The 26532-nt window shown below is 43.3% G+C and overlaps 1 protein-coding gene across 1 annotated transcript in view; it reads left to right on the plus strand.

Moving 5' to 3' along the window:
* Nucleotides 1-26532, plus strand: part of LOC106566130 (transmembrane protein 132D-like) — a 97788-nt gene that overhangs the window by 55770 nt on the left and 15486 nt on the right. The window contains exons 3-5 of the mRNA XM_045724279.1: nt 5214-5357; nt 19880-20088; nt 23941-24220. Coding sequence (XP_045580235.1) covers nt 5214-5357; nt 19880-20088; nt 23941-24220 — 633 coding nt within the window. The remainder of the gene's footprint in view (nt 1-5213; nt 5358-19879; nt 20089-23940; nt 24221-26532) is intronic.

Raw genomic sequence — 26532 nt, forward strand, 5'->3', positions numbered from 1 at the left:
CCCATAGATTTACAGTCATTGTGCTAACGCTAGTTGGCATTGGCTTAGGAAACTATCTTTAACTTCCTTCATACTGGACACAGAGACATAAAAATGTTATCCACGAGCTCATCTGAAAATCCAGAAGTATCCCTTTAAAATAGTGTTACCCATCCTAGTTGTGAATGAATAAATAAATATATTAGACAAAGAAAATCACTGAATAAATGACTTATCGATGACCATTGGCTTATATAATATCTTATAACAGCCTAACAACATATTTCAAATTAGTGCATGTCAAGTGATCCCCGCTGTCCACTTAGCTAAGTGTTTAAATATTATGCTACATATAATTCAATAGAAGAAAACAGAGATAGAGAAGGAGAGAGAGTGACTGCCAGTTCCTTAATGTTTTGGCTTTATAATACAGCCAATGGCTACATTAATGAACTGGCAGTCTCTCGCTCTCCCTCTCCTTGTTTTCTTCTATTGAATTCAATATGCCGGGACTAGTTATTGTGAATGCAGATAGATTTCCAGCGTTGTGCTTCGTTTGACAGTGTGATAGTATGCGTATCTTTCTGCCAAGAAGTGACAGGCCTTTCAGCGAATTAAATAAGTAGGAGATAGGAGGGACCAGCCTTCAGTAGCGGTGGCTATGTAATGTAATCCGACACCAGTCACTTGTTACTCCAGCTCATAAACACACTCACTGAGACAGATTCAGAAGCGAAAAAACATTGATAAAACAATTCAAATACACAGACAGTCCCCGAATTGACCTTTATGGTAATACATAATGACTTGTGTTCAGTAAAAAGCACTGTATAAATGTCTAGCAGATGGCTATTGCATTGCCTATGTGTTATAAAAGCCAATCTAATCACTTGTTAGGCTACACTGAGTGTACAGTAGGAACTGCTCTTTCCATGACAGACTGACCAGGTGAAAGCTATGATCCCTTATTGATGTCACCTGTTAAATCCACTTAAATCAGTGTAGATGAAGGGGAGGAGACAGGTTAAAGATTTTTAAGCCTTGAAACAATTAAGACATCAGTTGTTGTATTACTTGTGAGGCACATCTGAGTGAGCATAAATGTAAATCATTTGAGTTCTTTTTATTTTAATGGCTGATGGTGCCTGCATCTGATGGTCAGGGAGATAGGGAGAGAGCAGCTTGGGAGAGAGCAGCTTGTCCGCTTTTCAATATCCATCAGCTCTCTCTTTCCTCCGTCTTCCAGCTAGCTGATGGTGTAACTCGAGTAAACGAACCAAGCCGCTGATAATAACATGCAAGCCTATCGATACACTTTCGTACTCATTCATTACTGCTTCAGTGGTTGTAGCACAAGTGGAAGCAGGAAGAATACACATTTTATGCCATATGAAAGTGTTGAATACAAAGTGTTGACAGTGCTGAGTAAGAATTTAAACATGAACTCACTCATAAAAACAGCAACTCTTTTCTGTATTCGTTGACAGTCTAAAAAATTTTCTCTCTAGTCATGAAGTTTAAAGTTTTGAAATCTCAGTATCAACTTTGCTGTGGCTTTCTTTTATGCCAGCTACGTTACTGCAGACATGGTCATCTGAGCCATCCGATTGGTCATGGGTAGACCTATAGTGCACTTGATTTGCCCTCCGGGCCCACCAGGAAGTGTGTACCTTCAGACACCTAAAATGGTTCAAAATGGGAACACTTTGCCTACCTGGTACACAGGGCAGCTGAATTGGGTCCGCCTACCGCCAACAGCGCGAGATGAATAAAAAAATAATAATAGGAACTCAAGACTTTATCGTTGGGTTTTTTACAGAAATGTTTTGCGATCAACTAGAAATTCCTCAGAGATCAACCAGTCGATTGCGACTGGCCTTATAGAAAATATAAGGCCTTCTGTACGATAAACATATTATCTCTGGGTTTATGGATGGGTTACATAGATTCTATGATTCACGTCTATGATTATGTCATAGCACAATCAAACACATTGTGAGGGAGGGCTGATACTGTTGAACATCTTCTGTAGCTGAAAACCTTCAGTGAAGAAGACATTGTTCATTTCAAAAGCTCCTGAATGGTTGTTTTGACTGACAGTTCAAAATATTGTCTTTGTCAAAAAGTGGAACTGTTACTTTGAATTAACAGTCTTCCCCAGATTTTTATTTAATAGGAGGGAAAGTGGCTCCTCGGTCCAATTTTGCCCAATGTTTATCGGAGCCATTTCCCAGGTCCGGTTAAATGGATATTTTGACAGTAGATGAAACAGTGTGGATAGCTCCTTGTCAGACTGTGTCAGCAATCTGTTTGCACACCCGGCCTTGGCTGCTCATCTGACTCACATTAGCATAATTGTGGAATCAAAGAAAAACAATACGTTCAAGTTATTGTATGTGGAGAGCATAGGAGACTAATGTTTGACCAAAATAGTAATCAGGTTGAATTCAGAGATGTGAGCTAATATATCTACTTCCCATTAAAGAACATTAGAGGTGAAATGATAGAGAAGGAATAAGACTGGATCCTTGAGCGAGGAATCAGCAGGCAGGGATAGAGGGAGTGAGAAAGAGAGAGAGAGTAAGAGAGAGACAGAGTAAGAGTGAGAGAGTAAGAGTGAGAGAGTAAGAGAGAGAGTGAGAGAGAGAGAGAGAGAGAGAGAGAGAGAGAGAGAGAGAAACGAAAGGTAGAGGGAAGAAAGAAGAATGAATTCCATTATCCACAGTAGAGGGTTAAATAATGTTATCTGTTTTGCTCAAAAGGAGAGGGCCAATGGAATTAACAAGGCGAACAGAGAGAAGCCTGGTGTAGGGAACAAAGGCCTGTCTGGGGTCCATTTTAACTTTGCCTTTCACAGATGTAGGCCTATTAACTGGTCTTTTATTGAAACTAAGCTGCACTGAGTGGGGTGTGTGTGTGTGTGTGTGTGTGTGTGTGTGTGTGTGTGTGTGTGTGTGTGTGTGTGTGTGTGTGTGTGTGTGTGTGTGTGTGTGTGTGTGTGTGTGTGTGTGTGTGCGCGCCTGCGCCTGGTGTATGTCCAGTGTTCGTGCATGCTGTTGTCAAAGGTTTGGACACACCTACTTATTCAAGGGTTTTTCTTTATTTTTACTATTTTCTACATTGTAGAATAGTAGTGAAGATGTCAAAACTATGAAATAACACATATGGAATCATGTAGTAATCAAAAAAGTGTTAAACAAATCAAAATAGATGTAATATTTTAGATTCTTCAAGGTAGCCCCCTTTGTCTTCATGACAGCTTTGCAAACTCTTGGCAGCGATTACAGCCACAAGTCTTCTTGGGTATGACGCTACAAGCTTGGCACACTTGTATTTGGGGAGTTTCTCCTATTCCTCTCTGCAGATCTTCTCAATGTCTGTCAGGTTGAATAGGGAGCGTTGCTGCACAGCTATTTTCAGGCCTCTCCAGAAACGTTTGATCGGGTTCAAGTCCGGGCTCTGGCTGGGCCACTCAAGGACATTCAGAGACTTGTCCTGAAGCCACTCATGCGTTGTCTTGGCTGTGTGCTTAGGGTGATTGTCCTGTTGGAAGGTGAACCTTCGCCCCAGTCTGAGATCATGAGCACTCTGGAGCAGGTTTTCATCAAGGATCTCGCTGTACTTTGCTCTGTTCATCTTTGCCTCGATCCTGACTAGTCTCCCAGTCCATGCCACTGAATAACATCCCCACATCGTGATGCTGCCAACACCATGCTTCACCATAGGGATGGTGCCAGGTTTCCTCCAGATGGGACACTTGGCATTCAGGCCAAAGAGTTCAATCTTGGTTTCATCAGACCAGAGAATCTTGTTTCTCATGGTCTGAGAGTCATTTAGGTGCCTTTAGGCTAACTCCAAGTGGGCTGTCATGTGCCTTTTACTAAGGATTGGCTTCTGTCTGGCCACTCTACCATAAAGGCTTGATTGGTGGAGTGCTGCAGAGATGGTTGTCCTTCTCCCATCTCCACAGAGGAACTCTAGAGCTCTGTCAGAGTGACCATCGGGTTCTTGGTCACCTCCCTGACCAAGACCCTCCTCCCTTGATTGCTCAGTTTGGCCGGACGGCCAGCTCTAGGAAGAGACTTGGTGGTTTCAAACTTCTTCCATTTTAGAATGATAGAGGCTGCTGTGGTCTTGGGGACCTTCAATGTTGCAGACATTTTTTGGTACCCTTCCCCAGATCTGTGCCTCGACACAATCCTGTCTCGGAGCTCTACTGACAATTAATTCGACCTCAAGGCTTGGTTTTTGCTCTGACATGCACTTTCAACTGTGAGACCTTATATAGACAGGTGTGTGCCTTTCCAAATCATGTCCAACCAATTGAATTTACCACAGGTCGACTCCAATCAAGTTATAGAAACATCTCAAGGATGATCAATGGAAACAGGATGGACCTGAGCTCAATTTCGAGTCTCATAGCAAAGTGTCTGAATACTTATGTAAATAATGTATTTATTATTATAATTGTTTTAATCCATTATAGAATAAGTCTATAACGTAAATGCGGAAAAAGTCAAGGGGTCTGAATACTTTCCGAAGGCACTGTAAGTAAGTGAAAGCGACAAAAAAAAAAAGAATATATCTCTCTCTCCCTCTCTTCTGCTTCTCCTTTATTTTTGAAGAAATTAATTAGTTCAAAACTCTATAACTATTGTCTTTCTGTCACTTTGGGTCAACTACTCACTACATTTTATGCACTGCACTGCTAGCTAGATGTAACATGCTTTCAGTACTAGATTCATTCTCTGATACTTTGATTGGGTGGACAACATGTTAGTTAATGCTGCAAGAGCTCTGATAGGTTGGAGGACGTAATCCGGAAGTTGTCATAATTACTATGGAAGTCTATGGAAGGAGGTGAGAACCATGAGCTGAGGATGGTCCTCCCCTTCCTCCTCTGAGGAGCCTCCACTGGTATTAATGTCACCTTAACTGCTGTATAGGGGCACAACTGGATCGTTGGTGCTCTATTCACAGGGAAATTAGGACGTACAGCAGATGTGCAAGCATTTATTGTACGTACTACTGACTCATTTATTGAAATCTACGACTATTTCCACTGTCAGTTGTAGGCTAATTCCAATTAGTTGACAATGTGAGAGAGCGTAACCTTGCTTTAAAGTACTTGTGATCTTAGGTTATATTGCAATAAGTAAAGTAAACATTGCATCTGTCAGTGTGGTTGCTCTCTTCAGTTGAACTCTTAACTCCTCTTCTCTTCTCCCTCTCAGAACACGGAGATCCTGAATACAGCCGTCCTCACCGGGAGGACGGTTGCTGTGCCAGTAAAGGTGGTCACCGTAGGAACAGACGGCACGGTTACGGATGTAACAGAGTCGGTGGAGTGTCGGTCGACCGATGAAGAGGTGGTCAAGGTGAGTGTACACTATAGAGGATGCAACCTTGAGAGGAAACCTTGAGATAGATTAGGGGGAATCAATCCTTTTCAACCCAACAGAGAACTTCAGTTCAATTACAGTACATAGTATCAGGTAAGACCTAAGTACAGACTGTGTTGAAGTAAAAATGTTTACCGCAACAACAGGGGCATGCAAACGACAGGTCAAGGCAGGCAGGCCCAGGGTCAGGACAGGCAAGGGTCAAAACCAGGAGGACGAGGAAAAAGCAGGCGCTGAGACAAACCACTGGTTGACTTGGACAAATAAGATGAACTGGCACAGACAGACAGAAAACACAGGTATAAATACCCAGGGGATACGTGGGGAAGATGGGCGACACCTGGAGGGGGGGGGGGAGACAAGCACAAGGACAGGTGAAACAGATCAAGGCGTGACACAGAGTATGACAATAATGGGTTGTCTTTACATCTTTTTAGTCTCTCATCCTTCACAGCCACAAGGCCATATAGACTGACTTTGATGAGTAAATGCTGTCCTACAGTACAACACAGAATAAATAGCATGTTTGATACTGTGTACATATACGTATGTATAGTGAGTAACACAAGACTAACCTCGTCAGGCGGAATTACCATATGCTGTGGGTTTTTGCTAATTTAATTAATACGTTTTTGCCAGCTGGATTGTTGAATGTACCCTAATTAGATATGGACACAGTCACAGTGTATGCCGTTGTTTGTCAGGGCTAATTAAAATGCTGATAATAATATGTTATTTCTATAGTGCAAATCCCAAGCTTGTTGCACAAAACTCAGAGTAGGCATTGGTTTTTATGAAAACCCACAATTGCTGGGGTTTGTGCTATTTCAGTCTATAATGAATAAGCTGCAACTGATAATTATGCGGTGTTGACTATATATACAGTATTAGAAATGATCAAACGGTCTTAAACTTTCCCTTGGTGATAGCAATACCCTTGAAATCTTTTGAAGTACTGTATGTAATCTGCTCCTGGTTGTAAATTGTTTGCTGTTTTAACCATTTGAGAGAGAGATGTCTATTTTGAGCAGTTAGGCCAGAGGGTAGAGACACAATCAAATCAAATCAAACTGTATTTGTCACATGCGCCGAATACAACAAGTGTAGACCTTACCGTGAAATGCTTACTTACAAGCCCTTAACCAACAGTGCAGTTCAAGAAAGAGTTAAGAAAATATTTACCAAATAAACTAAAGTAAAAAATTATTCAAAGTAACACAATAAAATAACAATACAGGTACAGGTTAGTTGAGGTCATTTGTACATGTAGGATGGGGTGAAGTGACTATGCATAGATAATAAACAGCGAGTAGCAGCGGTGTACAAAACAAATGGGGGGGGGGTCAATGTAAATAGTCTGGTGACCATTTTATTAATTGTTCAGCAGTCTTATGGCTTGGGGGTAGAAGCTGTAAAGGAGCCATTTGGTCCTAGACTTGGGGCTCCAGTACCGCTTGCCATGTGGTAGCAGAGAAAACAGTCTATGACTTGGGTGACTGGAGTCTCTGACAATTCCTCTGACACCGCCTAGTATATACTTCCTGGATGGCAGGAAGCTTGGCCCGAGTGATGTACTGGGCCATATGCACTACCCTCTGTAGCGCCTTACGGTCAGAAGCCGAGCAGTTGACTGTCTTGGTGTGTTTGGACCATAATAGTTTGTTGGTGATTTGGACACCAAGGAACTTGAAACTCTCGACCCGCTCCACTACAGCCCCATCAATGTTAATGTGGGGCTGCTCGGCCCGCCTTTCACTGTAGTCCACAATCAGCTCCTTTGTCTTTCTCACATTGAGGGAGAGGTTGTTGTTCTGGCACCACACTGCCAGGTCTCTGACCTCCTCCCTATAGGCTGTCTCATCATTGTCATTGATCAGGCCTACCACTGTTGTGTCGTCAGCAAACTTAATGATGGTGTTGAAGTTGTGTTTGGCCACGCAGTCATGGGTGAACAGGGAGTACAGGATGGGACTAAGTAGACACCCCTGAGGGGCCCCAGTGTTAACAATCAGCGTGGCAGACGTGTTGTTGCCTGCCCTTACCACCTGGGGGTGGCCGTCAGGAAGTCCAGGATCCAGTTGTAGAGAGAGGTGTTTAGTCCCAGGATCCTTAGCTTAGTGATGAGCTTCGTGGGCACTATGGTGTTGAACGCTGAGCTGTTGTCAATGAACAGCATTCTCACATAGGTGTTGCTTTTGTCCAGGTAGAAAATGGCTGTGTGGAGTGTGATTGAGATTGCATCATCTGTGGATCTGTTGGGGTAATATGCGAATTGGAGTGGGTCTAGGGTATCCGGGAGGAGGCTGTTGATGTGATCCATTACCAGCCTTTCAAAGCACTTCATGGCTACCAACGTGAGTGCTACGGGGCGGTAATCATTTAGGTAGGTTACCTTCGCTTCCGGTGGCCTGCTTGAAACATGTAGGTATTACAGACTCTGTCAGGGAGAGGTTGAAAATGTCAGTGAAGACACTTGCCAGTTGGTCCACGCATGCTTTGTGTACACGTCCTGGTAATCTGTCTGGCCCCGCTGCTTTGTGAATGTTGACCTGTTTAAAAAGTCTTGCTCACATCGGCTACCGAGAGCAATATCACACAGTCGTCCAGAACAGTTGGTGCCCTCGTGCATGCTTCAGTGTTGCTTTCCTCGAAGCGAGCATAAAAGGCATTTAGCTCATCTGGTAGGCTCGTGTCACTGGGCAGCTCGCGTCTGGATTTCCCTTTGTAGTCCATAATAGTTTTCAAGCCCTGCCACATCCAACGTGCGTCAAAGCAGGTGTAGTAGGATTCAATCTTAATCCTTGTGTTGACGCTTTGCTTGTTTGATGTTTCATCTGAAGGCATAGTGGGATTTCTTATAAGCGTCCGGATTATTGTCCCGCTTCTTGAAAGCGGCAGCTCTAGCCTTTAGCTCGATGCGGATGTTGCCTGTAATCCATGGCTTCTGGTTGGGATATGTATGTACGGTCACTGTGGGGGAGACGTCGACGATGCACTTATTGATGAAGTCGATGACTGAGGTGGTATACTCCTCAATGCCATTGGATGAATCCCGGAACATATTCCAGTCTGTGCAAGCAAAACAGTCCTGTAGCATAGCATCTGCGTCATCTGACCACTTCCGAATTGAGCGAGTCACTGGTACTTCCTGCTTCAGTTTTTGCTTATAAGCAAGAATCAGGAGGATATAATTATGGTCAGATTTGCCAAATGGAGGGTGGGAGAGAACTTTGTATGCATCTCTGTGTGTGGAGTAAAGGTGGTCTAGAGTTTTTTTCTCCTCTGGTTTCACATGTGACATGCTGGTAGAAATGAGGTAAAACAGATTTAAGTTTTCCTGCATTAAAGTCCCCGGCCACAAGGAGCGCCGCTTCTGGATGAGCATTTTCTTGTTTGCTTATGGCCTTATAGAGTTGGTTGAGTGTGGTCTTTGTTCCAGCATCGGTTTGTGGTGGTAATTAGACGGCTCCGAATAATTCTATTCACCACCAATAGACAGACAGCGCTCCACTCTCAACGTCCCTCCCTGTTTTTTTGTCTCAAATAGCACACACTGATAAATACTTAGGATATGACAATGAGAGAGAGGGGGAAGAGTGCAGCCAAACTCCCCCTCCCTTTGAGGGATGTGTGCATGCGGGTGTGTTTGTGTGTAAGGGTGTGTGTTTTTGTATATGTGTGTTTATTTATTTTGTGTGTGTTTCTGGTTGTACATTTGAAGTTGTGTGTGTGAGAGTGAGAGCTCCCTGTAGGTTTCATAATGTTGATGGTGATTCTAAACCTCATGGGTCTCGGTGTTATTGGAAAATTACACTGTCAAAACCTAATATAATTGTGATAGTCTCTGAGATGAATAAACAAATCAACAGTAATGATTAGGTTTGATCCGCTATTTCAGTCATAAGAGGTAGATGTGTCACAACAATGAGATTAATCATTTCATCAGTTTCCTTTTCCAAAATAATAAATGCAGTGCCTTAGACCGCTGCGCCACTCAGGAGCCCTAAAGACAACTAAGACAACACTAGTGTACTTAAACACAATGTACAGTAGGGGAGAGTGGAGTAAGTTGAGCCAAAGGGGTAAGATGAGCCACCCTTGCTTCTAGGAAACACTATGTATAATTTGACTAAATATTTAGAAAGATGTCATCATTTCATGGAGTCTATGAAAGAAGAAACCACATGGGAAAATAGGTAGTTTTATTTTATTATTTAACTTGGCAAGTCAATTAAGAACAAATTATTTTTTTACAATGACGGCCTACCCTGGCCAATCCCTCCCCTAACCCGGACGATGCTGGGCCAATTGTGCACAGCCCTATGGGAGTCCCGATCACAGCCAGTTGTTATACAGCCCGGGATCGAACAACGGCCTGTAGTGACACCTCTAGCACTGAGATGCAGTGCCTTAGACTCAGGAGCAAAGTCAGGGTGTCAGGGTAGCAGGTAGCCTAGCAGTTAGAGCGTTGGTCCAGTAACTGAAAGGTTGCTGGTTTGAATACCCGAGCTGACAAAGTGAAAATATGTTGATGTATCCTTGAACAAGGCACTTAACCCTAATTTGCTCCAGGGGGGCTGTAGTATTATGGCTGACACTGTAAAACAACACATTTCACTGCACCTTTGTGACAATACATATATTTTTTAAGTACAATGTGTTTGTTAGCCTGTATTAAAATATGCTTACATTTATTCAACAACAAAAAAGTGATTGTGATTGTGTTGAATTGTGTTTGGGAAATAAAGATAGACATGGTTTTAAAAAGCTAGTGGTCCTTTTTCATTCAACACAGACATTTTCTGGCAGCTTAACTTACCATGTCCCGCAACTCAATTTACTCCATGCCCAGGGTACTGTAAGTTGTGCCAAGAGACCACTTTTTGTTGGACAAGCTGTGTTTTCAAAACTGTAAAGTTTACATGAATTCTGATTATTTCCAGGGATACTCAACATCCTGAAATATAAGTAGATATCTTTGTTAGAAATAATACTATATTTCCCTTGACGGAGTGATGTACATGCAGGTCTATTTCCAAGCTAGTCTTGGTAATTTCATTCAAACAAAGCATTATGTTCTATAAGCTTGGTTAATGAACGTAACAGTAATTGTCTGTTGCATGCAACGTTATTGAATTATTCTCTTCTAGCCAAAGAACACTGGAAAATAACACATTTTCTTCACGTCCACGGCCCGACAATTACAGAGGAAATCAATATGATGGCAATGTCTATATTTGTTACTTGATGTGGAACATTCCGTGTCAAAGTTTCACAAGCCTCAAAGTAACTTTAATTCAACTTTGTAGTTGAATAGTTATTGACAATATCGAGAGGCAGATTAAGGGACATATACACTCTTAGAAAAAAGGGTTCCAAAAGGGTTTCTGGTTTTTGGTTCCAGGTAGAACCCTCTATGGAAAGGAACCCAAGAGGTTTCTATTTGGAACCAAAAAGGTTCTTCAAAGGGTTATCCAATAGCGATAGGCAAAGAACCATTTTAGGTTCTAGATAGAACCTTTTTTTCTAAGACTGTAGATAGTTAAAATAGAATGCAGTTGAGAGAGGGAGAGAGAGAGGGAGAGAGCGTGAGGGAGGGAGGGAGGGCAGGAGGAAGGGAGAGATAGATAGATAGAGAGCACGGAGGCTTAATAAGGAGTGAAGTGGATTGTTTCAGATCGCTTTCTGGGTGGGTGACTTTAAAACCCTGCACAGTGTCTGGGAAATGAGAAGAGGGAGGAGAAGGATTGTGTGTGCTTGTGTGTGCATGTGTGCTTGTGTGTGCCGGTAAATATAGCTGGGAATGTTTAATTTGCTATGTCAGATAACACACACACGTTTGTTTTTCTATCATTTTGGCGACCAAACTATTTATTCCCATTCAAAAGAGAAAAGTCTTACAGTCACATACAGATATAGAGGGAATGTGAATCCTTTAAACTAGCCTACATCAAGTACTGTACAGTACAGTGGTAGTGGATTGAAAGGCAGTGTAGGAAGGAAGGAAGAAAGAAAGAAAGGAAAAGGAAGGACGGACGGACGGAAGGAAGGAAGGAAGGAAGGAAGGAAGGAAGGAAGGAAGGAAGGAAGGAAGGAAGGAAGGAAGGAAGGAAGGAAGGAAGGAAGGAAGGAAGGAAGGAAGGAAGGAAGGAAGGAAGGAACAGGCCAACAAAGAGAAGCTCTAGAAGCTTCTCCCAGGTTAAAGTAGGTTCTGATACACAGCCTGTTTTAATGACAGTTCAACGAAGATAGAAGACGTGTGAGAAGAGAAGGACAGAGAGCGAGGGAGAGAGAGAGAAGGGGATAAAGAGAGAGAGAGAGAAAAGGAGAGTGAGAGGAGAGAAGAGAGAGAGAGAACTGACCGAGTGAAGCTATTAGGAGTGGATGTTCTGACACATCATTTGTGGAGAAAACTGCCAAGACACTTCCAGCGAAGAGTGATGATAGTCTGCTTTTGACTAGATTTATAAAAGACTCATTGCACACCCAAACTGTGGGCATGCTGAGATTAACAGTGATGCCCATCTTCATTATCGCTCCATCCAAAACTTCAGATGAATGGAAAATGGCTGTGATTATACACGGCAGGCTTTGACAAGCCATTGAATATGGAGAAACTAAAACAAAATCTGTGCTCCCAGTCTTTTGTGAAAGAATACATGCCTGATCGAGTGGTTTAGGTTGTTTGAAGATAGAAGTTCCTAAGTTTCGAAGATGCTCTTCAGAAACCCTGCCATGCCATTGGTCGATCTATATCTGAGAGGCTTTGGAACTGATTGGAGAAGAAAGGGCAGATTTAGCCAATCATAAAGAGGGGTGGCCTGGAGCCAGGGTTTTGTTTCTTGATTGGTGTTTGGGATTGGTGTCTTTCTCTGGTCCATCTGTTGAGATTTGTGGCCCGTTCCTCCACACTGGCCTTGTCTGTGTGCTCACCAGAGCATACACACGCACACACACACCAGTGGAGGCTGCTGAGGGGAGGACGGCTCATAATATTGCCTGGAATGGCGTCAATGGAATCAAACGTGGTTTCCATTGGTTGAAACCATTCCATTGACTCCATTCCAGCCATTACTATGAGCCGTCCTCCCCTCAGCAGCCTCCCCTGATGCACGCACGCACGCACACACACACACACACACACACACACACACACACACACACACACACACACACACACACACACACACACACACACACACACACACACTTGAATCGAGACTTCAAGGGCTTGGTCAAGGAATGCCATGTCTGTCATCTGTATCATTACAGAGCAGAGGGAGAATTGTCAAGTCTTTGAAGGATATAAGAATAACGTTGTTGTCTCCCTCTAGCTGTACAAACTTGTATGACTAATATTTGCATAGAAATAATTTGATGTAACTTCGACCCTGGACTTCCCTTAGACACTGTGACGACCCTCCCACTCTGTCTGCCGTATTCTCTCTCTTTGTTCTTGTTTCTTTATTAGGATGCCGGTGGGCGGAGTTGGAAGGGTCGTCAGCTAAATGGGAAACACCTGGGCTCGGGTGTGTCCCAGGATAAAGGCACCTCTTCCACAGTCATTGAGGAGACTCTCTCCACGCAGACACTTTGTTGATTTTGGTTGTGTAGTTTTGTGGCTTTTTGGTTATTTGCTTTGGCACCTTTCAACACCCTGCATTATTACATTCAGCTATGCAAAACACTCACTTACACTACTGATTACACACACCATTGTTAATTACTTAGTTACTTTATTTAATAAATATATATTTTGATAGTCCTTGTCTCCACGTTGTCTCCCTTTTGTTGTGAACTCTGAGCCGGTTCGTAACAAGTGGGTGCTCATCCGGGATATTGAAAGGATTGTGTTTGGGAGAAAACGTGGAGGTATGTTAAATTCCTTAGGTACTTTGTTTGTATATTTTGTTAGTTTGAGTTTGGTGCTCAGTACTGGTTGCTTTTGTTTGTTTGGTTTGTGTGCTGTGTTGGAGAGAGTACATTGGTTAGTTTCCAGGCCCCTGCCCAGCCTGGAAACGCTTGTTCTACTTGCTGTTGGGACATTGGTCTGAGGACGTGAGTGCAATCAGCTGTGTACCTCAGTGGGAGATTTGGATAGGGTAGTGAACCTTACCACCAGTAGCTATAGCCTTTTTCCCCTGATAGGCTTAGCGACGTGTTTCATTTTGGAATATGTTGGGCATTGTTAATGTTTGTTATTTTTGTGTGGTGTCTGTGGACTGAGCAGTTGTCTCGGGGGCACATCCGTGGCTTGGTGGAATCTACCAGCGTGCTGGGGGGTTACTTCCTTGCCAGCGGGCTACAGTGCATAATTACCCACTGCAAATCTGCATGAAGATTAGGGTTGAGTTATTGTAGGTTTTGGGGAAGCTCCATATCTCATCTCTCTTTCTGTGGTTCCAGTGTGATTGTTATTTCTCTTGTTGCGGTCTGGTGTGCTCAGAGAGGGGTTGAGTGAGAATTTTTTTTTTTTTCTCTCTCTGACTATGGCGTCTAATGTAGACGAGTTCATTCGCTTTCCATCAGAGGAACTGTTAGACTTATGTACTAAAGAACAGCTGTTGAAGGTTATTGAACACTACAAGGTTGAAATTAGTGATAAATGTCAAAAAAATTCTATTAGGTTAATATTGAAGGCCAATCTGATGGAGTGGTATTCTTGACGTTACCACTGGGGCAGCCTCTGCTGAAGACTCGCCGTCTCCCCGATATGTCACAATTACCACTCCATCGGTTAGTCCTAGTAGTCTTCTTTTTGAACAGCAGAAAGAGCTGCTTCTGTTACAGCTAGAGCACGATCGTGAGAAGCTAGAGCACGATCGTGAGAAGCTAGAGCATGATCGTGTAAAATATGAGAAGGAATTGGAATTTAAACAGGATATGGAGCGTGCTAAAATCAAGCTGCAACAAGAGCGACTAGAGTTGGTTAGGGAAGGAAAGCTCTCAGGAGAGTTTGCTCTGGGAAGGTGACGCAGATTTACTTAGGAATCGTTCCTCTTTTGGTCGTGCCCCGGACACATTTGACATTGTTGGGACTTTACGGTTGTTGCCTCAGTTTAATGAAAGGGATCCTGAGACATTCTTTTCGTTGTTTGAGCCTGTTGCTGACGCTAGGAGTTGGCCTGGTTCTGACCGAACTTTAATGTTGCAGTGTGTGCTGACTGGTAAAGCGCAGGATGCATATTCAGCTCTTAGTGTAGCCGACAGTGTCAGTTATGATAAGGTTAAAACGGCGGTGTTACAGATTTACGAATTGGTTCCTGAGGCTTACCGCCAAGGATTTAGAACTTTAAAAAGGGATGATAAGCAGACTCATGTTGAGTTTGCGCGAGAATTATCTTCACAGTTTAATCGCTGGTGTTCCGCCTCTGCAGTTGTTACTTTCCAAGGGCTGTGTGAGCTGATTATGTTAGAGCAATTTAAGGACACAGTCCCTGATCGTATAGCGACGTACATTAACGAACGGAAAGTTAAAACTGTCGCTGAAGCTGCGGTTTTGGCAGATGAATATGTTTTGACTCACAAAACTGTTTTTGTAGAGCCCCGTATTCGGAGTGAGTGGAGACGTTCGGAGAGATTTGGACCTCGCTCACCGAGATACTCTGGTTCACGGGCAGAGTTTTATTCAACTAGGTTTGAGCCTGACTCCCATGGTAAAACTGACTTTGGTCAAGAGTGTCACTACTGTCAAAGCTCAGGTCATTGGAAAAATGAATGTCTGGTTCTTAGGTCTAAGGATAAGTTCAGTACAGGTACTTTTGTTAAATCTAAGCCTACGGTGTTAGCTGCGCCTGTTCCACATCAGTTCACTCCTGACACATTGTCTCATGCCCAGGGGCATGTGAAAGTCCATATTGATCCAGACTATTTACCTTTCATTACGGAGGGTTTTGTGTCTCTGTTAGGAAGTAAGAACCTAGTGCCAGTGAAGATCCTAAGAGACACAGGTGCCTCTGAATCATTTGTGTTGGAATCTCTGTTACCCTTCTCTGCTGAGACTGATTCAGGGAATAGCGTGCTAATTAGGGGAATAGGTTTGAACACTCTGTCAGTTCCATTGCATAGACTAATGTTGGATTGTGGACTGGTGAAAGGTGAGGTTGTTGTGGGGGTGCGTCCTTCATTGCCTATTGAGGGTATTGACGTTATCCTTGGGAATAACTTGGCTGGTGAGCGTGTGTGGCCTGTTGTGTCTCCATCTCTAGTGGTTTCCACTACACCGTCAATTGTAGGGATTCCTGATGAGTCTGCGGAGTTTCCCAGAGGTGTTCTCTGCGTGTGCAGTGACGCGTTCTATGATCCATGGCAACCTAGTTACTGCGTCGGTAAATGAGAATACCACAAAGAAGTCTCTCACTGTTTTCCCTGTTATCCCGTTATCTGTACCCCGCTGCGATCTAATCGATGCGCAACGGACTGACCCCACATTAGAGAAGTTGCGTGACCAAATTGTGCCTGTGGAACAGTTGGGAGATGTCGCACATGGATATTTTCTCCAAGAGGATGTCCTGATGAGAAAGTGGATGTCTCATGGCAGTTGTTTTCTGGGGGAGGCGATTAGTCAGGTTGTTGTACCAGTTAAGCTTCGTGAGTTGGTTTTGACCACTTCTCACAATGACGTTGCTGGACATATGGGTGTGAGGAAAACCTACAATCGCATATTAAGACATTTCTTTTGGCCTAGATTGAAGAGAGATGTTTCTGATTTTATCAAAACTTGTCACACCTGTCAATTAACTGGTAAACCTAATCAAGCTATTAAGCCGGTAACACTGTTTACTATTCCTGTACTCAGCCAACCTTTTGAGTACCTGATTATTGATTGTGTTGGTCCTCTGCCTCGTTCTAAAAAAGGTAGTAATTATTTGTTGACTGATGTGTCAGACCACTAGGTTTCCTGCTGCCTATCCTCTCCGGTCTATCACGACTAAGTCTGTGTTAAAAGCTTTGACTCAGTTTTTCTCACTGTTTGGAATCCCTAAGGTCATTCAGAGTGATCAAGGATCAAATTTCACCTCTAATCTCTTTGGTCAGGTTCTCCAACAGCTCCTTATTAAACACAATTTGTCTAGCGCCTATCATGCGCAAAGTCAAGGAGCACTGGAACGTTTCCTTCAAACACTTAAGTCTTTGTTGAGAGCTTATTGTACTGAGATGGATAAGGATTGGGAGGAGGGGTTGCCTTGGTTACTGTTAGCCGCTAGGGAGGTTTCACAGGAGAGCACAGGTTTCAGTCCAAATGACCTTGTGTTTGGACATAGGGTGCGTGGACTTTTATCTGTTCTCCAGGATGATTGGAAGTCTCCCGAGCCTCCTCAGTCCCTGTTATCGTATGTGTGTGATTTCTGGCGACGCTTGTACGCCGCTGGTGAAATGGCGAAAGAAAAGCTATCGTCTTCACAGGAAAGGATGAAGGGCATATTTGATCGTCGAACTGAGCCTCGTCACTTTAGTCCAGGTGACCAGGTTCTTGCTCTGCTGCCAATTGTTGGTTCTCCTTTTCAAGCCAAGTTAAGGTCCATATACAGTGGTGCGCCAGTACACTGAGCAGAATTATCTAGATGCCACTCCAGAATGGAGAAAAGCACACCAACTGTGCCATGTAAATTTGTTAAAACCCTATTATGCACGTTCAACGGAGACTGAACAGTGGGAGTCTACAGAGGACGGTAAACCTGTTCTTTTGGCTGATACCGTTACATCCTGTGGTTCTTCTCATGCTAGGTCTGTGCATGATGAGGAAGATGTTCCTGGTCCCGACGATTGCATATTGCAAGGTAGATTGAAAAATTCAGAGACACTGGATATTTTGGACGACCTTCTTACTCATCTACCTGTTGATGAGCGAAAAGAGATGGTTGGTCTGATTCGGAAATTTCCAGAGTTGTTTTCTCATACACCAACACGTACAAACTTGATAGAACATGATATTGACATTGGAGATGCTGACCCCATTCGTCAGCGGTTCTATAGAGTTTCTGCAGAGAAACTGCGTTGTCTGGATGCTGAAGTCAGGTACATGCTGGAGAGTAAGGTAGCAGAGCCTTCTTTCTCCAGTTGGGCTTCTCCCTGTATCTTGGTCAGTAAACCGGATGGAACAAACAGATTTTGTACAGACTACCGTAAGGTAAATGCTGTCACTAAACCAGATTAATTTCGTCTTCCTCGGATGGAGGACTGCGTAGATCAAGTCGGAGCAGCTAAGTTTGAGCAAATTTGACCTGTTAAAGGGCTGTTGGCAGGTGCCACTAACGAGTAGGACACGTGAAATCTCTGCCTTTATTACACCCTCTGGTCTGTACTCGTATTTGGTTATGAGTTTCGGCCTGCGTAATGCACCTGCCACTTTTCAGTGACTTATGAACAGGGTTGTTGCAGGTCTGGCCGGGTGCACTGTTTATCTGGACGATGTAGTGATATATGCAGATACCTGGGAGGAACATCTGTCCCGTATTCAAGCCTTGTTTGAACGTCTGGCTGCAGGTCGCCTCACGATCAATTTGGCTAAATGTGAGTTTGCTCAGGCAACTGTTACATACCTTGGAAAGGTGGTTGGGCAGGGTGAAGTGCGTCTGTTCAGGCTAAAGTGGTAGCTATTGATGCTTTTCCACCACCAACTACAAAAAAGGAACTTATGCGTTGATTGGTTACTACCGTGGCTTTTGTAGGAACTTTTCTATTGTGGTCGCTCCCTTGACAGAATTGTTGAAAGCTAAGGCTGTTTACGTATGGTCTTCTCATTGTCAACAGGCTTTTGAAGATGCAAAGAGGTTGCTTACCTCAACTCCGGTGCTGGCTGCCCCTCGCGTGGATTTGTCATTTACCTTGCAGGTGGATGCTAGTCATGTGGGGGCAGGTGCCGTTTTGCTGCAAGCAGATGAGTCTGGGGTTGAGAGGCCTGTTAGTTTCTTTTCCAAAAAGTTTAACCGTTATCAGTTGAACTACTCGGTCATTGAAAAAGAAGCGCTAGCACTCATTTGGGCGCTACAACACTTTGAAGTGTATGTTGGGTCGGGAGTAGTACCTATTGTGGTCTACACCGACCATAACCCTCTCACCTTTTTCAGGTCCATGTTGTGTCCTAATCAGAGGATAATGAGATGGTGTTTATTTTTACAATCCTTCCATCTCGAGGTGCGGCATATCCGGGGAACTGGTAACGTGATTGCTGATGCGCTCTCTCGTGCGCCCTGTTCCTGAATATTTACGTGACTGACCGTTGTTTGGTGTTGTCATGTTCTGTCGTTCCTGTCTGTTCCCTCCTGGTCTCGTTTTCTTCTTTCCTCTTAAAATTTGCTTCCTGTGTAAAGGTTGCTGAGGTCTGGGGAGGAGGTTGGTTGGGGCAGGTGGAACTGTGAACACGTAACCCCTTGTCAATTTGGGACGCAGAGGCTGGTACGTTGTTCCGGGGTCCTTGTTGGTCCCCGGTTTTATGGGGGAGGGGGGGTGTGACGACCCTCCCACTCTGTCTGCCGTATTCTCTCTTTGTTCTTGTTTCTTTATTAGGATGCCGGTGGGCGGAGTTGGAATGTTCGTCAGCTAAATGGGAAACACCTGGGCTCGGGTGTGTCCCAGGATAAAGGCACCTCTTCCAGTCATTGAGGAGACTCTCTCCACGCAGACACTTTGTTGATTTTGGTTGTGTAGTTTTGTGGCTTTTTGGTTATTTGCTTTGGCACCTTTCAACACCCTGCATTATTACATTCAGGTATGCAAAACACTCACTTACACTACTGATTACTGATTACACACACCATTGTTAATTACTTAGTTACTTTATTTAATAAATATATATTTTGATAGTCCTTGTCTCCACGTTGTCTCCCTTTTGTTGCGAACTCTGAGCCGGTTCGTAACAACACTGAATGTACTGTTGTATCTCATTCTTTCATAAAGCAGTAGCCTACATTTTGAACTTAAACTGAGTGTACAAAACATTAACACCTTCCTATTATTGAGTTGCACCCCCTGTTGCGCTCAAAGCAGCCTCGATTCATCAGGGCATGGACTCTACCAGGTTTCAAAAGCATTCCACAGGGATGCTTGCCCATGTTGATTCCTATGCTTCCATCCACTTGTGTCAAGTTGGATGGATGCCCTTTGGGTGGTAGACCATTCTTGATACACACGGGAAACGGTTGAGCGTGAAAAACCTAGCAGTGTTGCAGTTCTTGACACAAACACCTACTACCATACCCCGTTCAAAGGCACTTAAATATTTTGTCTTGCCCATTCACCTTCTGAATGGTACACATACACAATACATGTCTCATTTCTCTCAAGGCTTAAAAATCCTTCTTTAACCTGTCTCCTCCCTGTCATCTATACTGATTGAAGTGGATTTAAGAAGTGGCAATAAGGGATCACCTGGATTCACCTGGTCAGTCTGTAGAGCAGGTGTCCTTAATGTTTTGTACACTCGGTGTAGTTTCTTTTGTCTTTCTCTTAATAACATGTTTTCCTATTTCTCCTCTCTCTCATCCTCTTCCCCCCAGGTGTCGGATCGTTGTGACTATGTGTTTGTTAATGGGAAGGAGACGAGGGGGAGGATGAGGATGGTGCTCAACTTCACCTACAGCTACCTGAGTGCCCAACTGGAGATGAGTGTGTGGATGCCCCACCTCCCTCTGCTTATCGACATAGCCAACCCCGAACTCAGCCAGATCAAGGGCTGGAGAGTCCCCGTGGCTGCTGGCAACAAGAGGTCAGTAGTTTTACCAGATAGTGAGATGTGTTAACTGATTCAAACTGTTTGGGAAATTTACTCAAACAGTAATTGCAATACAAAGTAAAATACTAACTTTCAAGAATCATCTTCAAGCATCTTGTTAATTTTGATGGCTGTATCACCACCTCCCACATATTTACCACTTATTTTTGAAGTAGTATCTTCATCTGGAGGTTTAGAATAACTGTGGATGCTAATGTCTTAATCATGGCACCTACACCTTTCCTCCCCCCATCACGCCACTGCTGTGATCAGGATACCCAGGTGACGTCGGTGGTCTCTCTGAGGGAAAAAAACGTGACTTTCAATTACTGCCATGACTCTGTCTCTCATTTCTGTCGCTGACTCACTTTCTGTCAGCCACACGCGAGACTAACATATCTGTTATCACCTCCACACCATTCTGGAAATGTCCTTACACAGCCAGTCTTGTTCCTGTTTGTTGTGAAAGCAAGATTTATTGGTGGCAAAGGCATGTCTGAACAATGAAGAAAGAGAGAAGAATAGAGTTTGTGTCTGTCTTTTATTTTCTCTCATTGTTATAGTACGGGCAATTAAATTTGGGCAATTAAGCTTGAGTTCTTTAGCTTGAGGCATATGTTCTGTAGATTGTTCAGTTACCTTGCACAATGCATGCTCGAATCCACTTCAACATACATCATTATCGCCAATGCATTGTGCAACCCTTTAAACCTGGGGCCACCAGGTGGCGTTCTAACACATATGCCCCTACTTTCATGGCCCTCTCTGAGCCCATGATCACTCTAGTCCAGTGGGTAGGAGAGGTGAAAAGGTCAGTCGAGTCGTGAGTCTGAAAGCGAGCTCATTATACGCCCAGACCTTATCTGACCTGACGGTCATCAGTGAGAACACGGCTTGCCTGCTTTTGTCTGCGCCCTGCCGCAAATGTCACCTCGATTAGGCTGACGTGTGTGTCATCCCTCCGGTGAAGAGGTGGAGGGGGGAGGAATAGGGGGCCCGGGCACCTAAGCCAGTCAGCTCCAGCATGTTAACCTGTCAGCCTGTTTTTCTGCCTGGATGGCCACGCATCATTAAACCTAATGGAAGTTGTCAGTGTCGCACTTCGCCCAGCCACCTGGCCTGGCCCAGAGAACAGAGGGGGATGGGGAGGGGGTTGTTTTTAAAGAAAATGAATTCAGTGGAGAAAGAACAAGAGAGGGAGGGTGTGAACTGAGTAGAGAGGGAGAAAGAGAGATTTGAATGAGAACATGTAAGGTAGAGAAAACGAGAGAATGGAGATTGGAGTGGTGTCAGGGTAATGGCTGTGGCCTCCGTGTTTACGGTTCTTCACAGTACTCTACTGTTTACAGGAGGTTAGAGTCTCTGGCCCACGCTCTGTCTGTCATTGGGATGACATTGGGATGACTGGTCTGTACTTTACCTAATCAGCCCTACTGCTGCTGTATGGGGTTCATCACAGTAGATGAAAGACTCAACCTGGTCTCAGAGAATTTCGTATTATTCTGTATGTAACTCCGAGACACTCCATTTAGTATGATACTGTATGTTACCTTTGGTATGGTTACTTAAAACCTCTTAAGGATTACCCCCTTTTTTTTCAATTTTCGCCTAAAATGACATAGCCAAATCTAACTGCCTGTAGCTCAGGCCCTGAAGCAAGCATATGCATATTCTTGGTACCATTTGAAAGGAAACACTTTGACGTTTAAGGAAATGTGAAAGGAATGTAGTAGAATATAACACAATAGATCTGGTAAAAGATAATACAAAGGGAAAAAAAACTGTTCTTTAGTATTTTTTTGTACCATCATCTTTGAAATGCATGAGAAAGGCCATAATGTATTATTCCAGCCCAGGTGCAATTTAGATTTTGGCCACTAGATGGCATCAGTGTATGTGCAAAGTTTTAGACTGATCCAATGAACCACTGCATTTCTGTTAAATGTTGTATCAAGACTGCCCAAATGTGCCTAATTTGCTTATTAAAACTTCTTAGGGATAAATCTAACTAACCCAAATCTAATTGTCTGTAGCTCAGGCCCTGAAGCAAGGATATGATTTTCTTGGTACCATTTGAAAGGAAACACTTTGAAGTTTGTGGAAATGTGAATTGAATGTAGGAGAATATAACACAATAGTAGACCACAATCTGGTAGAAGAAAATACAAAGTAAAAACCAACCAGTGTTTTTTTACCACCATCTTTGAAATGCAAGAGAAGGGTCAATTCTTTGGGATCGGTGTCCCTTCCACGGGACGGTTGAGCTAACGTAGGCTAATGCGATTAACATGAGGTTGTAAGTAACAAGAACATTTCCCAGGACTTAGACATATCTGATATTGGCAGAAAGCTTAAATTATTGTTAATCTAACTGCACTGTCCAATTTACAGTAGCTATTACAGAGAAAGAATACCATGCTATTGTTTGAGGAGTGCACAATTTTGAACATGAAAACGTATTAATGCAAAAATGAAAAGAGGGTGGTTCGTCGGGGGGATGGATAGATGGGTGGGTGCATAACAGAAACGGCTAGCAACCGAAAGGCTGCATGTTTGAATCTCATCACGGACAACTCTAGCATTTTAGATAATTTGCCATTTTTCAACTACTTACTACTTTTTAGCTACTTTGCACCATAACCCTTTAACCTAACTCCTAAACTTAACCCTAACCTTAACACTAACACCGCTAGCCTAGCTAACATTAGCGAGGTAGCTAACATTAGCCACCTAGCTAGAATTCGTAACCAGCTAAATTTAACTAAATGTAATCAAAAATGTAATCTATGTAATCCCCAAAAGTAGTTATTCATCATGAGAGGGCCATAAACATTAACTAGTAATGCTGCAAACTCAAAGAAATGTTAAAATCTCACCTTTCTGGTAAAAATATTTATAAATTACTGAGGTGTAGTCACTTTTGAGGATTCAATATAAAATATTAATATATATATTACATATTTTATATGATATATTTCCTATTCAACAAAACTGTATGAATAAGGCTTGAAATGACTTATATGCTTTCTAAATATAGCATAATCAAATTCTAAAATGACTACCTATAAGATTTCACCTTCCTTTTATCTGTAAAATACATATTTGTATGTTTAGTGTTAGACATTTTACATATGTTCTAAACGTCTCTTGGTCAAAATGTCTGGCCCAATCGCTGTGAATGTCTCAAAGAGCTTTAGCTTGGCTTCCTGAACTCGTTAGGAACTTGCCTTTCATCTCATATTCATCTTGTCTATCTATAACAAACAATGTTTTTTGGGGGTTAAAATGTATGAATTATTTTAGATGAATGTCTAAATTGTTAGACACCTAGCTAGAATTCGTAACATATCGTATGTTTTGCAAATATGTAACATATTGTACATTTGCAAATTCGTAACACATAATACAAATTCTAATTCGTAAAATATCATACAAATTCATACATACCATAGGAAACTTAACATGTCATACTAAATGGAGTGTTCAGATTTACGTACAGAATAATACAAAATACTCTGAGACCAGGTTGGAAGACTGGGTCCCTATAGGCCAGGGTTTCAATCTCTCTTTCAATTCAAACAATGGAAAATAATATAGGAGAAGATAGAGACAGAGAAGTCAGCGTAATGGAGGAATAGAATAGAGTTGAGAACTTTTTCTAAAAACTAAACACATTGCAAGTAAACATATTTTTACTCTGAAATTTGGTTGCGTTGTATTTATTTGATATTTTGCTTCGAAGTGAACAAATACCCACGTTCAAATGTGTCTGTGGTAACTGCAGTAAACTTTAATGCTCCTTTTATTCTGCTTCTTACCAAGCATTTTTCTTATTCTTTTCTCCAGGTATGAGAGGGTGAGTGTTGATGGTGATGAAGTGGACAGTGAGAGGACAGAGAGTGGCTGTGTCCCTCAGTACCAGAGCACCACGGTACGGGTCCTCACACACTTTATGGCCCTGGGAGCTGATGGGCTGGGCCAACAGGACTTCCTGCTGGGCAGTGATTGGCAGGTGGACGTGACTGACCTGGTCCAGGATTCTCTGAGGGTGGAGGACCAACGTGTGGCCCGCCTACTGAAGGGACAGGTCCTTATGGGCCTCAGCACTGGCACAGCCAAACTACAGGTGAGAGAGAAAGAGCGAGAGGGAGAGAGGGAGGGTGTGATTGAATGGGGGAGAGAGAGATAGTGGGGGAAAGAGTGATAATGAGAGTATTCGTGTGTGAGAGAGCAAGGGAGAGAAAGAAACAACATGATTAAGAGAGAGAGAGAAAGAAAGAGCACCTGCTTGGGCAAAATAATAGAGGATGGGGAGTGGAGGAGGAACGATTGGAAAATACAAAGTAAACCGAGGCTCGTTGCGAGGGAGACTTTAAAAAGGCAACAGAATCGATCTCGGCACAACACAAACACTTAGCCAATCAGGGCCTGACAAAGCAACGTGAGACTGCGGCACGGCCAATAAAGGCTGCTGAGTCTCTGAGGGCATGTAGGCTCACACACCACACTCACATGCCCCATCCCATTTAGATCATTACTGTGTCCACTTACGGTGTAAAACACAATCGATCAAGCTTTTCCCCAACAGCACAACAGCTTTGCCAAGGCCTGAGCCATGGACCTGCATCTCTTCTCCTTATTGATGAGTTGCAGTTGTGTGTCGGTGTACAATGCCCTATTACCTTTATGTTATCCCGGTTGTTTGTTGAGAACCTTTTCTCATTTCCAATGGCCCAGAGGCAGGAACTGCAGGGAAATTGATAGAAATCATATCAATGGTTGTACTGTGTTGACCCTCTATTTGTTTGTGTCCTTTTGGATGGTTTGAGAATGTCTATGACTCAATAAGAGTGGAGAGGCACATTATGAATGTTAACGGCAACCTTGATAACCCTGTAATCATTCACTCTGCTACAAAGCCATCATGTCACTGTCCCTCCCCTACCGTGCTATTATAGGGGGCTTATTTGTATTTTTTATTTTATTTCATTTCACCTTTATTTAACCAGGTAGGCCAGTTGAGAACAAGTTCTCATTTACAACTGCGACCTGGCTAAGATAAAGCAAAGCACTGCAACAAAAACAACAACAGAGTTACTGACATTGGTGTGCGTACTGGGAGCGGAGTCAGGTGCAGGAGAGCAGAGTTGTGAACAGGCGCACACTTTATTTAGGCAGGAGAAACCAACAGATGGACGCCACTGCGTCGAAGACCTCCAGCCAATATGCCAAAGTGCAAAACGCGCAAACAGTCACAATAATATGTACAAGCAAATAAACATACCTCGTGAAATAAACACGGAACAAATGCACACCAGAAATTAGGGTGTCAAACATGACACGTAACACGAAACAATCTCACACAAAGACATGAGGGGGGAACAGAGGAATAAATACATGTAGTGTGAGTGGGGAATGAAAACCAGGTGTGCAGGGAACAAGACAAAACAAATGGATAAATGAAAAAATGGAGCGGCGATGGCTAGAAAGCCTGGTGACGCCGACTGCCGAACGCCGCCCGAACAAGGAGAGGAGCCGACTTCGGCGTAAGTCGTGACAGTTACACATAAACAAACATACAGTCAATAAAACAAAAGAAAATAGATTTTTCTATGTACAGTGTGTGCAAATGTAGAAGAGTAGGGAGGTAGGCAATAAATAGGCCCTAGAGGTGAAAAATAATTACAGTTTAGCATTGACAACAGGCCCTCCGATTTGACACACTGAACTCTATCTGAGAAGTAGTTAGTGAACCAGACGAGGCAGTCATTTGAGAAGCCAAGGCTATTGAGTCTGCTGATAAGAATGCGGTGATTGACAGATTCGAAAGCCTTGGCCAGTTGGATGAAGATGGCTGCACAGTACTGTCTTTTATCGATGGCGGTTATGATATCGTTTAGGACCTTGAGCGTGGCTGAGGTACACCCATGACCAGCTCGGAAACCAGATTGCATAGTGGACAAGGTACGGTGGGATTCGAAATGGTCGGAGATCTGTTTATTAACTTGGCTTTTGAAGATTTTAGGAAGACAGGGCAGGATGGATATAGGTCTATAACAGTTTGGGTCTAGAGTGTCTCCCCCTTTGACGAGGGGGATGACCGCGGCAGCTTTCGAATCTTTGGGGATCTCAGACGACACGAGGTTGAATAGGCTAGTAATAGGGTTTGCAACAATTTCGGCGGATAATTTTAGAAAGAGAGGGTCCAGATTGTCTAGCCCAGCTGATTTGTAGGGATCCAGATTTTTCAGTTCTTTCAGAACATCAGCTGTCTGGATTTGGGTGAAGGAGAAGCGGGGATAGGGGGGGAGTTGCTGCAGGGGTGCTGAGATGTTGGTCGGCGTAGGGGTAGCCAGGTGGAAAGCATGGCCAGCCGTGGAAAAATGCTTAATAAATGATCAATTATTATAGATTTATCGGTGGTGACAGTGTTTCCTA

The sequence above is a fragment of the Salmo salar genome, chromosome ssa09, assembly GCF_905237065.1.
Source record: "Salmo salar chromosome ssa09, Ssal_v3.1, whole genome shotgun sequence".
NCBI classification, from domain to species: Eukaryota; Metazoa; Chordata; class Actinopteri; order Salmoniformes; family Salmonidae; genus Salmo; species Salmo salar.